Raw genomic sequence first — 14,290 nt, 5'->3', positions numbered from 1 at the left:
AGAACTAACCTTTTGCCAAAGTATTTTTAGCTCTTTGTTCTCTGCTAGGTTAACACCTACTAGGTCTTCAAATCTCACCTCAAAGTTCACTTCCCCAGGAAACGTTTTTTCTGAATCCCTCTCCAATGGTGGACTCTCCTTGCTGTATTACATCAGCTTGTGTTTTTAGTCAAGTCTATCATTATTATTATCTTCTTTGCAGAGAGGGGGGCTACTTTGCCCAGGTCTTGAATTCCTGGGCTCAAGCTATCCTCTTGCCTCAGCCTCCCAAAATGCTGGGATTTCAGGCGTAAGCCACTGCGCTGGCTTAGTCATCTCTATTGCCCTCGCTAGACTGTGAGCTACCCAGGATCTAGCAGAAGCCTGGCATATGACAACACATAAATGAGAGAATGTATACATGAATAAAGAACGTGTATGGAGAAAGTTGCCGCATTATGTATCGCAAATTAAGGCAGCCATCAGCCTGCCCAGGACGCCTCTTTGGCTCTGGCGCGAAACATCCTCCCGGGCCGGCAAGGCTGAGTCGCTAAGCTCCATTGCACTAATCAGCCAGGCGCAGGGGCCGGGAAGACCGCGCCAAGGCATCACCTTTCGAGGAGGCCGGCGCTGTGCGCCCTCCAGTCGAGCGGGGGCGCTGTGGAAGAGCGGCAGCTTCCGGTCGGCTTTTCTCTTCCTTCGGCTGCGGGCGCCAGCACGTCCTGTTGTCGTTGGCCGCGCTGGGATGGCCTCCGCCAGTGTAGTTGTCGCTAGGGCTTAGCGCGGATCTTTGCCGGGCGCTGAGGGCAGCGCAGTCTCCTTTTTGTCCCGTTCGCCTGCGCGTGGTACTCAAGGGCACCAGCATTCCCGCGGTCGGCAGCATGGGTCGGGAGTCACGGTGAGGCAGAGCACCGAGCGGGCTAGCGGGCGAACGGCTTCTTGGGGTCGTGAGAAGAGGCGGGAGTTGAGGTGGCCGCCCGGCCAGGCCTGGCGCGGCCCCACGTGCGGCCAGCGCTGCCCCGCGGGCATTGGAAGGGGTGGGGGACCTCGGCTGAGGGAATGGTTGTGCTTGGGCCAGCGACGGCTTCTCCTGCACTACTATCAGGAGGTTCGAACCCCTGGAGCGGGAACAGTCCTCCAGGACGTTAGTGATTGGGCACCACATCCCGCCACTTCAAGGGAGCCTGCCCTGATTACTTCAGTTGGAAGTGATCCCAGTTGGATTGCTTATTACTTCGCATTTCCAACATTTCCTCGACTCCCATCATTCTGTATTTTAGCTCTTTGTGCGCTTATGGTCTTTTCCCAAATTACATGAAAGGAGCTTGTGGGCAGACATTTTTACCGCATCGACAGCACTGTACACGACTAGGCTTTTACTGGGCTACGATAAATACTTGTTGCGTGGGCATTTACTTCGCAAATAGATTTCGTATTTCTTTGTTACTTGCTTTTCTGTCCTTTGAAGTTATGGACTGTGAGCTCTTATTAGAACTATGCGATCTCATCACAACTTTAGATTGTTGATAGATTGTTAGGAACCTTGAGAATTTTATGTTAAAAATGACTATTTCGTATGTATTTAGCAATGACTGAAAGATATTTTATGCCTAGGAACAATGAAGGCTTTTGTTTTTAATGCTAACAGTTCTTTGTTGAGGTAAAATTAACAGTCAGGGAAATGGACAAAACATAAGGGTAAAACTTGATGAAATTTAGCAAGTATATAAACCGTGTGATCATCACCTGGATGAAGATAAAGAATATTTCTTTAACTACAGAAAATTCCCGTAACGGTGTTTTAAATCTCCTGAAGGCTGCCCAGCCCAGAAATTTGGAAGTGATATTTATTTGACTCATTCTTCTCTCTCACTACCCACAGCCTGTTAGGTTCTACATCCTTTCCCCATTCTGGCTGTCTCTGACTTAATTGAAGCCCTGATTATTTATTGTCCAGACTACTACACCTGTTTTAAATTGATTATTCTCTGAATTGATTGTCTTCCTTTGTTGCTCTCCTAATTGTTAGATCCCTCACACTACAGCCAGAGTGACACTTCTGAAGTAGAGATAAGAACATGTCATGCCCCTGACTTAGTCTCCATTGGTTCCTACTGCTTCCAAGATGAAATTTAAACTCTGTGACAGCCTTCAAGGCCCTTCACAAGAAGGTGCATTCTAGCCCTTCAGCCTTCTCCTTTACCTCTCTGCTGTGCATGGCCTGTGCTCTACGTTTGTTCAGGGAATCATGAAAGGCCCAGAGGTGGGAAGGCTCAGGGTGTTAGAGAAATAGCTAAAAAGCCCAATTTTTCTACATGTGTAGGGTTTTTACCTTTTTTTTGTTTTTTTTTGAGACGGAGTCTCACTCTGTTGCCCAGGCTGGAGTGCAGTGGCGAGATCTCAGCTCACTGCAAGCTCTGCCTCCCGGGTTTACGCCATTCTCCTGCCTCAGCCTCCCGAGTAGCTGGGACTACAGGCACCCGCCACCTTGCCCGGCTAGTTTTTTGTATTTTTTAGTAGAGACGGGGTTTCACTGTATTAGCCAGGATGGTCTCGATCTCCTGACCTCGTGATCCGCCCGTCTCGGCCTCCCAAAGTGCTGGGATTACAGGTTTGAGCCACCGCGCCCGGCCGGGTTTTTATCTTTTTTGAGAAGAAGTAGGAGTGGGTCCTGAATAGGACTTGGATCCAGAAAGTGGGTGGATTGTAGATTTTGAAGATAGCAATTTGTTTGTGAACCTTTGAAGATTTTGAGTAAAAAGTGTGTAACAGAATCAGAATTCTCCTTAGCAGAAATGAGTAAGATTTAATGGAAAAGGGAATAGAAACAGGAAGACCACAGTCTTTAAGAATCTCCTAGGTAGATAAGTCTGATATAGAATAGTGACAGTTGGAACTTTGTGGAGGTGATATAATGTGAAGGGAATTACAGAGGTGAAATTGGTATTACTTGGTGGTATTTTTTGTTTTTGAGACAGGGACTTGCTCTGTCGCCCAGGCTGGAGTGCATTGAAACAATCTTGGCTCACTGCAACCTATGCTTCCTAGGTTCAAGAGATCCTCCTACCTCAGCCTCCCGAGTAGCTGGAACTACAAGCATGTGCCACCACGCTCTGCTAATTTTTGTATTTTTTTGTAGAGACAGAGTTTCACCATGTTGCCCAGTCTGGTCTCAACTCCTGAGCTCAAGCTCTCTGCCCACCTCGGCCTCCCAAAGTGCTGGGATTACAGGCATGAGCTGCTGTGCTCAGCCATTTGGTGTTTTATTTGTTGTATCAAATGAAAGCAAGAGAAAAATACTGATGATAACGAATGTTTTGAGCCTAGTGACCGGAAGTTGGTATGATTAATGGTTTGGGGAGGGAAGGGTAACAAGTTTGGGTTTCTACAAGTTGAATTTGAGGTGCTTGAAAGATAATTAGGTGTACTCATCTCCTAGTGATCTTATTTATATGGCTTTAAATAAATAGCCTTTGTACACTGATGGCTGTCCAGTTTATATTTCTAGAGAAACGTCTTCCTTGAACTCCAGGCTAATTTTCAACTACATACTATATATCTCCACTTGGATAGCTAATATTCTGATCCACTTTCTCCCTGGATCTGTTTCTCCCTCAGCCTTCCCATCTTAGTAAATGGCAACTGAGTGATTTCTCTCTTGCTGTCACACTTGACATTTAATTCATCATTAAATCCCATCAGTGCTAGCTTCAAGATACCCAGATTTTGATACTTCTCAAAATCTTTCCACCTTCCATTTTGATCTATGCCACCACTATTTCGTGCCTGGATGATTGCTGTAGTGCTGGTCTTTGCTAATCCTACCTGTTCTCCTTTTGTCCTTGCCTCCCTTTGTTTGGTTTGTTCTTCTCTCAGCAGCCAGAAAAATACTTTAAAAACATTAGGCCAGGTACAGTGGCTCATGCCTGTAATCCCAGCATTTTGGGATTACATTAAGTTGGAGGATTGCTTGAGCCCAGGAGTTCAAGACCATCCTGAGCAGCATAGCAAGACTCCATCTCTACAAAAAAAAAAAAAAAAAAAAAAAAGGTAGGCATAGTGGCACACACTTTTATGCTTTTGGTCCCAGCTCCTTGGGAGGCTGAGGTGGGAGGATGCTTGAGGCCGGGAGATTAAGACAATCCTGAGCAACATGGTGAGACACCGTCTCTACAAAAAAAAAAGGGGGGGTGGGTGTGGTGGTGTGTGCCTTTAGTCTCAGCTACTCTGGAGGTTGAGGTGGAAGGATTGCTAGGGCCCAGGAGGTCGAAGTTATAGTGAGTGGCAATTGAGCCGCTGCATTCCACCTGGGTGACAGAGTGTGACCTTGTCTCAGAAAAGAAATAAATAAAATAAAAATAAAAAGGCTGCATGCGGTGGCTCATGGCCTGTAATCCCAGCACTTTGGGAGGCTGAGGCGGGGGGATCACTTGAGGTCAGGAGTTCCAGACCAGCCTGACCAATGTGGTGAAACTGCCTCCTCTACTAAAAATACAAAATTGGCCAGTGTGGTGGTGTAGGCCTGTAATCCTAGCGGCTTGGGAGGCTGAGGCAGGAGGATCGTTTGAACCCGGGAGGCAGAGGGTGCAGTGAACTGAGATGGTGCCATTGCATTCCAGCCTGGGCATCAGAGTTTTTTATTTTAAAAAATAAAATAAAATAAAAAATAAAAATAATTAGCTGAGTGTGGTGACTCCTGCCTGTAGTTCCACCTTCTTGGGAGGCTGAAGTGGGAGGATTGCTTGAGCCCTGGAGGATTGAAGTTGCAGTGAGCTGTAATCATACCACTTCACTCAATCCTGGTTAACAGAGTGGGGCCTATTTCTAAAAATAAAAATAAAAACATTAACAAGGTTGTGTCACTCCTCTGCTTAAAGTCTTCCAGTAGATTTTCATCTTGGTGTAAAAGACAGGGTCCTTATATAATGGCCAGTAAGGCCTTCCAGGTTTGGCTTGCCTGCTGTTTTTCTGACCTCATCTTATGGCACACTCTGTTACTCTTTCAACACTAGCGGCAACTGGCATCCTTGCTGTTCCTTGAACGCACCAGTCAAGCTTCCTCTTTAGGGACTTTGCATTTGTTCCTTTTGCATGGAAAATTCCCTGTGTATCTACATGGCTCCTTTATTTCCTCCAAGCCTCTGTAACAAATGTCATATTTATATTGTGTATAAACCTATTTATTTATTTTTTTTTTGAGACGGAGTCTCGCTCTGTCGCCCAGGCTGGAGTGTAGTGGCCAGATTTCAGCTCACTGCAAGCTCTGCCTCCTGGGTTTATGCCATTCTCCTGCTTCAGCCTCCTGAGTAGCTGGGACTACAGGCGCCCGCCACTTCGCCCGGCTAGTTTTTTGTATTTTTTAGTAGAGACGGGGTTTCACCATGTTAGCCAGGATGGTCTTGATCTCCTGACCTCGTGATCCACCCGTCTCGGCCTCCCAAAGTGCTGGGATTACAGGCTTGAGCCACCGCGCCCGGCCGTATATAAACCTATTTTATACAGTGTTTGTTTCTTCACTTGTCTGCTGTCTTTTCCTTTACCAGAATGTAAGCTGCCTAGAGCTCAAAGGCAGGAGCTTGGTTTGTTTTGTTCACTGTCCTTGCCTCTCTTTCAAGACAGATTTTCCACCTCTACATGTGCCTATGCTGAAGCAGAAGAGTTCATTTTTTCCCTCATAATTTCAGAAAAATTCATAAAAAGTTCTTCAAGTGTTGAATTTGTCTGCTGAAATTATTTTTGGAAAAAATGTAATGAAATATAATAGAAGCTAATGGTGTTTGCTGAACTTAATCTTTGACTTACTGTTCTAGCCACTATCGAAAACGATCGGCATCACGGGGTCGCTCTGGAAGTCGGTCTAGAAGTCGCTCACCCTCAGACAAAAGAAGTAAACGTGGAGATGACAGGCGATCTAGAAGCAGAGATAGAGATAGGAGGAGAGAGAGGTCTCGTAGCAGGGATAAAAGAAGATCTCGGTCAAGGGACAGGAAGCGTCTGAGGTAAGACATTAATTAATTTCCGAAGGACTAGTGATAAATTGGGCCGTCTCAGCTATGGCAGACTTCTTCAAAAGTGTGTTTTCAACGCCCTTTTTTTTTTTTTTTTTTTTTTTTGAGACGGAGTCTCGCTCTGTCGCCCAGGCTGGAGTGCAGTGGCCTGATCTCAGCTCACTGCAAGCTCTGCCTCCCGGGTTCACGCCATTCTCCTGCCTCAGCCTCCCGAGTAGCTGGGACCACAGGCGCCCGCCAACACGCCCGGCTAATTTTTTGTATTTTAGTAGAGACAGGGTTTCACCGTGTTAGCCAGGATGGTCTCGATCTCCTGACCTCGTGATCTGCCCGTCTCGGCCTCCCAAAGTGCTGGGATTACAGGCTTGAGCCACCGCGCCCGGCCCTCAACGCCCTTTTCTTTATCCCCAACTTGCTTGATTAGACCCAGAGGACTGTGCCTACAAAGACTCTATCAAATAGTGTTTTATTTTATTATTTTTTACATCTTTTTTGAGACAGAGCCTCACTCTGTTGCCCAGAGTGGAGTGCAGTGGTATGATCTCAGCTCACTGCAACCTCTACTTCCCGGGTTCCAGTGATTCTCATGCCTAAGCCTCCCAAGTAACTGGGATTACCGATGTGCACCACCGTGATTGGCTAATTTTTGTGTTTTTAGAAGAGACGGTGTTTTGCCCTGTTGGCCAGGCTGCTCTCGATCTCCTGGCCTCATGTGATCCTCCCACCTTAGCCTCCCAAAGTGCTGAGATTACATGTGTGAGCCACCGTGTCCAGCCATCAAACAGTATTTTTAGTTTGGAGACTTTAGGCTGTATTTCCTGTAACCCAAAGATATCCCTTGAAGCCCTCTGAGGGATGTACAAAATGAAGTAAAAAGTAAAGTACTAAGTTATATGCAAGGGGGTTCTATTCCAGTTCTGCTCCAGGAGAGCTGTCCAAGGTGTTAATTTTGCTTTCCTCTTTTTTTTTTTTTTTTTTTTTGCCACCCTTGTTGAAATTTGTAAAATCTCCTTCCTCTCTCCCTCCTTCCTCCCTCCCTTGCTCCATTCCTCTCTTCCTCTCAGCCTGTCTCCTTCCCTTCCTCTCCCTCCCTCCTTTCTCCCTCTCTCTCTTTCTCTTTCTTTTCTTCCATTTGCTGAACAGTGTGTTTAGAGCAGCCTGTAAAGCAGACAGAAAAAGGAAACAAAGCAGACTGTCTCCAGGCCTCTTAAACTATTTTAATGAGCTGTCATAGATTTAAACTAAAGAGCGCCTTAATCTTTATTTATTTATTTATTTATTTGTTTGTTTATTTATTTTGAGACAGAGTCTCACTTTGTCACCCAGTCTGGAGTGCAGTGGCGCGATCTTGGCTTACTGCAACCTCTGCCTCCTGGGTTCAAGTGATTCTCATGCCTCAGCCTCTTGAATAGCTGGGATTATAGGCATACTCCATGACGCCCAGATAATTTTTGTATTTTTAATAGTGGCAAAGTTGGCCAAGCATGGTGGCTTATGTCTGCAATCCCAGCCCTTTGGGAGGCTGAGGTGGGTGAATCACAAGGTCAGGAGTTTGAGACCAGCCTGGCCAACATGGTGAAACCCCGTCTCTACTGAAAAAAAAAAAAAAAAAAAAAGAGTTAGCCAGGTATGGTGGTGCATGCCTGTAATCCCAGCTACTTGGGGAGGCTGAGGCAGGAGAATCACTTGAACCCAGTGGGGGTGGAGTTGCGGTGAGCGGAGATCGTGCCATTGCACTCTAAACTGGGCAACAAAAGCAAAATTCTGTCTCAAAAAAAAAAAAAATTAGCCGGCATGTTGGTGCATGCCTGTATTCCCAGCTGCTCGGGAGTTTGAGGCAGGATACTTGCTTGAACTCGGGAAGCGGAGGTTGCAGTGAGCCGAGATGGTGCCACTGTACTCCAGCCTGGGCGACAGATCAGGACTCCATCTCATAACAGAAAAATAGGAAGTAATCTTCTGTGCACACCACACCCAGCCAATTAAAAACAGCTTTTCATAGAGATAGGGGTCTTAACTGTGTTGCTAGTGGCCTCCCAAAAGGTTGGGACTACAGGTATGAGATACCATACCTTGCCCAGTTTCTCATTAAAATAGGAAAGGAAGACAAGGCTGTGTTGTGAGTGGATCACAGAAAGAATTTAACTTCATCCTTTTCAGACATTGGAGTACATTGGTGTTACATAGGATTCAGGGAAAATATTCTCCCGTGACAATGTGGATAGTGCTAATTCATTTTCACATTTTGTGGTCCTAGGACAGTTTCACACAATTAATTCAAGTACTTAAGTGAAAATGGTTATTTAACATTTGGTCTTTGACTTTTTGGTGTGAAAGTAGAATCATAAGATTTTAGAGCAAGAAGGATTTCAAAGATAGATGTCAAGTGACGTCTCCATATTTTATAGATGATGAAACTGAGACCCAGAAAGTTGGAGATCTGACTTGTATCATGTCATTAGTTACCAGGAGTAGCAGGATAGAAATTCTTGCCTCTTCATCTTCAGATCAGTGATCTTTTAGTAGCCCCATTATGCCCATCCTTATACTTAGGTTTAGGCTATCTGAAACTAGATATTCTATCTTAGACCATCAATTTTAAATCGATGTTAATTACGGATTTATTATGTTTTTTCACAAACATCTTTATGAAATTAGTATTCCCTGGCCTGGCATGGTGGCTTATGCCTGTAATCCCAGCATTTGGGGAGGCTGAGGCAGGCAGATCACCTGAGGTTGGGAGTTCGAGACCAGCCTGACCAACATAGAGAAAGCCCATCTCTAAAAATACAAAATTGGCTGGACATGGTGGTGCATGCCTCTAATCCCAGCTACTCAGGAGGCTGAGGCAGGAGAATCGCTTTAATCCAGGAGACAGAGATTGTGGCGAGCCGAGATTGTGCCATTGCACTCCAGCCTGGGCAACAAGAGTGAAACTCTGTCTCCAAAAAAAAATTAGCCTGGCATGGTGGTGCAGATCTGTAATCCCAGCTACTGGGGAGACTGAGGCAGGAGAGTCACTTGAACCTGGAAGGCGGAGGTTGCAGTGACCTGCAATTGTGCCACTGTACTCCAGCCTGGGTGACAGAACTGAGACATTGTCTAAAAAAAAAAAAAAAACTTAGTATTCTCATTTCTTTCATTGAGCACTTGTAAGACTTGGCTTTACTTCATTGAGACCTCTGCCTTTAATAATGGTAGTAATTAAGATTCTTTCAATGTGGGACAGAATCCTGATCTGAAATAGTAACTCCATTTGGTCATAGAATAAATGAAAAGTGTCCCCCTTTCAGACGTTCCAGAAGTAGAGAGAGAGACAGAAGCCGAGAGCGAAGAAGATCTCGAAGTAGAGACAGGAGACGCTCAAGGAGTAGAAGTCGGGGCCGGCGATCCCGATCCTCCAGTCCTGGCAATAAAAGCAAGAAAATTGAGAATAGGTAATGTTATCATTGAGCTGCATCTATAATGCAGACTGGGGACTGCTTCCCTTCTCTGCGCCTTTCTTTTTTTTCCTTTAAATTTATTTTTGTAGAGAATTAACTGTATTTGGCTCCTACCATGAACTGTTGGCAGTGTTTTATTTTAATCGGTTATAATGTTTGTAATTCAGCTGGAAAATACTAGGTTCTGTCAGTTTTAACAGTCAATACGTTGTATTCTTATTTAATACATACTATTGATCAGAAATGTATTTTACAGACATCTTTGTAGAAACTGTCATTTTCTTTTCAGACAGGGTCTCACTCTGTTGCCCAGGCTGGAGTGAAGTGGCAAGAACATAGCTCACTAACCTCAAACTTGTAGACTCAAGTGATCCTCTCACCTAGGCCTCCAAAAGTCCTGGGATTATAGGTGTGAGCCACTCTGCCCATTCTGGAAGTTCTATTTCAGTTAAAAACAAAATATAAATTCAGAAAAAGTGAGCAAAATATAAACACAGAGTTTATTAAGATTGGGCGCGGTGGCTCATGTCTGTAATCCCAGCACTTGGGGAGGTCGAGGCAGGCAGATCACGAGATCAGGAGGTCGAGACCAGCCTGGCCAACATGGTAAAACCCCATCTCTACTAAAAATACAAAAATCATCTGGGCATGGTGGCACATGCCTGTAATCCCAGCTACTTGGGAGGCTGAGGTGGGAGAAATGCTTGAACCAGGAGGCGGAGGTTGCAGTGAGCTGAGATGGCACCATTGCACTCCAGCTCTGGGCAACAGAGCAAGACTCTGTCTCAGAAAAAAACAAACAAAAAAACATGTAGTTTATTAAGTAATTATAAAACAAACATCATATGCCCACCTTCAAAGTTAAGAAATAAAACATTGTCAGTATCCCATAAGTCCTCCGTTTATCTTCTCTAATCTAACTCTCTACCTCCTAGGTGAAACCACTGCTGACTTTTGTGCTAGTAATTTTCTTCATTTCCTTATAGTTTTACACCTGCATTTGCATCTGGAAAAAAATTTAGATTTATGTTTTCTTTTTATCTTTACATGAATGGAGTCATGTGTTCATATGTGTCTTTGCTCAACATTGTTTGAGATTCACATGTTACTTACAGCACTAGTTCATTTTCGTTGCTGAGTAGTAGTCTGTGGTATAAATATCCCATAATTTAGCCGTTCTGCTGAAAATGGATGTTTGTTTTAACCTTTGGGCTATTAGCTTTTGTGTGTGTATCTCCTGGTATATATGCACATAACTTTTTCCTAGTGTGCATTTCTAGAAGTGAAAGTGCTTGGTGTTAGAATAAACATAGCTTTATTTTTAGTAGTTAATCTCAAATTGCTTTTCAAAGAGTTTGTACTAATGATACTTGTACTATCAGTGAGTGAGAATACTGTTACCCCATGCCCTTTTCAGTATTTGGAATTGTCAGTCCTTTAAATTTTTGCCAACTGGACAGATGTGTAATAATAATACTGTTATTGTTTCAGTTTGCATTTCCGTGATTAATAATGAAGTTGGAGTTGAATACTTTTTTTTTTTTTTTTGAGACAGTCTCACTCTGTCGCCCAGGCTGGAGTGCAGAGGCACAATCTCAGTTCACTGCAAGCTCTGCCTGTGGGGTTCAAGCAATTTTCCTGCCTCAGCCTCCCAAGTAGCTGGGATTACAGGTTCCCGCCACCATGCCAAGCTAATTTTTATATTTTTAGTGGAGATAGGATTTTGGCATGTTTGCCAGACTGGTCTGGAACTCCTGACCTCAAGTGATCCGCCCACCTCGGCCTCCCAAAGTGCTGGGATTACAGGCGTGAGCCACCGCGCCCAGCCAAGACTTTTCTTAAAAGTTACAGAAATTAGGCTGGGTGTGGTGGCTCACGCCTGTAATCCCAGCACTTTGGGAGGCTGAGGTGGGCGGATCACCTGAGGTTGGGAGTTCGTGACCAGCCTGACCAACATGGAGAAACCCCATCTCTACTAAAAATACAAAATTAGCTGGGCGTGGTGGCATATGCCTGTAATCCCAGCTACTCAGGAGACTAAGGCAGAATAGCTTGAAACCAGGAGGCGGAGGTTGCAGTGAGCCGAGATCGTGCCGTTGCACTCCAGCCTGGGCAACAAGAGTGAAACTGCTTCTCAAAAAAAAAAAAAAAAAAACCCAAAAAATTACAGAAATTAAGACAATGTGCAATTTGTGTAGCAGTGGACAAACAGTTTAGTGAAGCATGTAAAGAGCCCAGAAACTCATCCATACACATGGTAATTTGATTAGGTGAAAGAGGTGATGTTGTGATGAGTGGAGAATTTTTTTTTTTTTTTGAGACAAAGTCTCGTTCTGTTGCCCAGGCTGGAATGCAATGGTGCAATCTCGGCTCACTGCAACCTCCGCCTCGCAGATTGAAGCAATTCTCCTGCCTCAGCCTCCTGAGTAGCTGGGACTACAGGCGTGTGCCAACACACCCGGCTGATTTTTTTTATTTTTTAGTAGAGATGGGGTTTCACTGTGTTAGCCAGAATGGTCTCGATCTCCTGACCTCGTGATCCACCCGCCTCGGCCTCCCAAAGTGCTGGGATTACAGGCGTGAGCCACTAAGCCTGGCCAGAAAATTTAAAAAATTGTTCTAGTGATATCTAGTATCCTTTTATGAAATAAGACTGCCTACCGTATTCTGTGAACAAAAAGCAATTCCAAGCAAAGACCAAATTAGATGGCAAAATTCTAAACGTTTTAGAAGTTTTACTACTAGAGAGTATCTTCTTCACCTCTAGGAGCCTTTTTTTTTTTTTTTTTTGAGACGGAATCGCGCTCTGCCACCCAGGCTGGAGTGCAGTGGCCGGATGTCAGCTCACTGCAAGCTCCGCCTCCTGGATTTACGCCATTCTCCTGCCTCAGCCTCCTCAGTAGCTGGGACTACAGGCACCTGCCACCTCGCCTGGCTAGTTTTTTTTTTTTTTGTATTTTTTTTAGTAGAGACAGGGTTTCACCGTGTTAGCCAGGATGGTCTCGATCTCCTGACCTCGTGATCCGCCTGTCTTGGCCTCCCGAAGTGCTGGGATTACAGGCTTGAGCCACCGCGCCCGGCACCTCTAGGTATCTTACATCAAATCTGGAAGGATTTCTAAACGACTTTAAAAAGCACCAGTTATAAACGAGAAAAAAGATGGACTAATTTGATTACATTAAAATTAAGAAATTTTATTCATTATGAGATGCCGTAAGTTGGGGTGCATAAACAAGCTGGGTTTATTCCAAGAATGGCAGGTTATTTTAACATTAGAAAATCATTAGAATGAAGGCCAGGTGAAGTGGCTCACGCCTGTAATCCCAGCACTTTGGGAGGCCGAAGCGGGTGGATCACGAGGTCAGGAGTTTGAGACCAGCCTGACCAACATAGTGAAACCTCGTCTTTACTAAAACTAAAAAACTAGCCAGGTATAGTGGCGCACACCTGTGATCCCAGCTACTCGGGAGGCTGAGGCAGGAGAATTGCTTGAAACCGGGAGGCAGAGGTTGCAGTGAGCTGAGATTGTGCCACTGCACTCCAGCCTGGCCGACAGAGAGACTCCGTCTCAAGCCCCCAAAAATCATTAGAACATTAGAACATTCAAAATGCGTGTCCCTTGGGATTTTAAATGTTATTACATATAAATTATAAAATGCATGTCCCTTGGGATTTTAAATGTTATTACATATAAATTATCTTGCAGAATATGGGTCTGTTTCTTCATTTATCACATTTTAACTATCCTACCTAAATTTCGTTGTTTGTAATTAGTATGTTCAAGTATTTAGTAATGCTTCCCATTCGTGTCGTGGGATTAATCATGGAATTAAGTTTTTTCATTATATTTTCTTTTTTTTTTTTTTTTTTTTTTTGAGATGGAGTCTTGCTCATCGCCCCAGGCTGGAGTGCAGTGGCGCGATCTTGGCTCCCTGCAAGCTCTGCCTCCCGGGTTCACCCCATTCTCCTGTCTCAGCCTCCCGAGTAGCTAGGACTACAGGCACATGCCACCACGCCCGGCTAATTTTTTGTATTTTTAGCAGAGACGGGGTTTCACCATGTTAGCCAGGATGGTCTCGATCTCCTGACCTCGTGATCCGCCTGCCTCGGCCTCCCAAAGTGCTGGGATTACAGACGTGAGCCACCATGCCGGCCCATTATATTTTCAAGTTTTTTTTTTTTTTTGAAACAGAGTCTCGCTCTGTCACCCAGGCTAGAGTGCAGTGGTGTGATCTTGGCTCACTGCAAACGCCACCTCCCAGGTTCATGCCATTCTCCTGCTTAGCCTCCTGAGTAGCTGGGACTGCAGGTGCCCGCCACGACGCCCAGCTAATTTTTTTGTATTTTTTTTTTTGAGACAGAGTCTCACTCTGTCGCCCAGGCTGGAGTGCAGTGGCCGGATCTCAGCTCACTGCAACCTCCGCCTCTCAGGTTCAAGCGATTCTCCTGCCTCGGCCTCCCACCCCCGAATAGCTGGGATTACAGGGTCCTGTCACCATGCCTGGCTAATTTTTATATTTTTAGTAGAGACAGGGTTTCACCATGTTGGTCAGGCTGGTCGTTTCACCATGTTGGTCAGGCTGGTCTAAAACTCCTGACCTCATGTGATCCACCTGCCTGGACCTCCCATAGGGCTGGGATTACAGGCGTGAGCCATCTTTCCTGGCTGAGATGGGGTTTCACCATGTTGACCAGGATGGTTGGTTTCAATCTCCTGACCTCGTGATCTGCCTGCCTCGGCCTCTCAAAGTGCTGGGATTATGGACGTGAGCCACTGTGCCCGGCCTCCAGGTGTTTATTAATGGAATATGAAAACACAGTTGATTCTTAGAAGTTTATTTCTTTTTTTTTTTTTTTTTT

At 45.0% G+C, this 14,290-nt stretch overlaps 1 protein-coding gene across 2 annotated transcripts in view; it reads left to right on the top strand.

The window, feature by feature from the left end:
* Window positions 1–648: 648 nt before the first annotated feature.
* The window catches only part of DDX46 (DEAD-box helicase 46), a 75,131-nt gene continuing 61,489 nt past the window's right edge, over window positions 649–14,290 (top strand). For both annotated transcript variants that reach the window (XM_023195917.2, XM_023195915.2), the window contains exons 1-3: window positions 649–877; window positions 5,790–5,978; window positions 9,281–9,424. In XM_023195917.2, coding sequence (XP_023051685.1) covers window positions 861–877; window positions 5,790–5,978; window positions 9,281–9,424 — 350 coding nt within the window. In that variant the 5' untranslated portion in view covers window positions 649–860. The remainder of the gene's footprint in view (window positions 878–5,789; window positions 5,979–9,280; window positions 9,425–14,290) is intronic.

Source organism: Piliocolobus tephrosceles, chromosome 4 (genome assembly GCF_002776525.5).
Source record: "Piliocolobus tephrosceles isolate RC106 chromosome 4, ASM277652v3, whole genome shotgun sequence".
NCBI lineage: Eukaryota > Metazoa > Chordata > Mammalia > Primates > Cercopithecidae > Piliocolobus > Piliocolobus tephrosceles.
The sequence above is the reverse complement of the archived record's forward strand: the minus strand, read 5'-3'. Positions and strand labels throughout refer to the sequence as shown.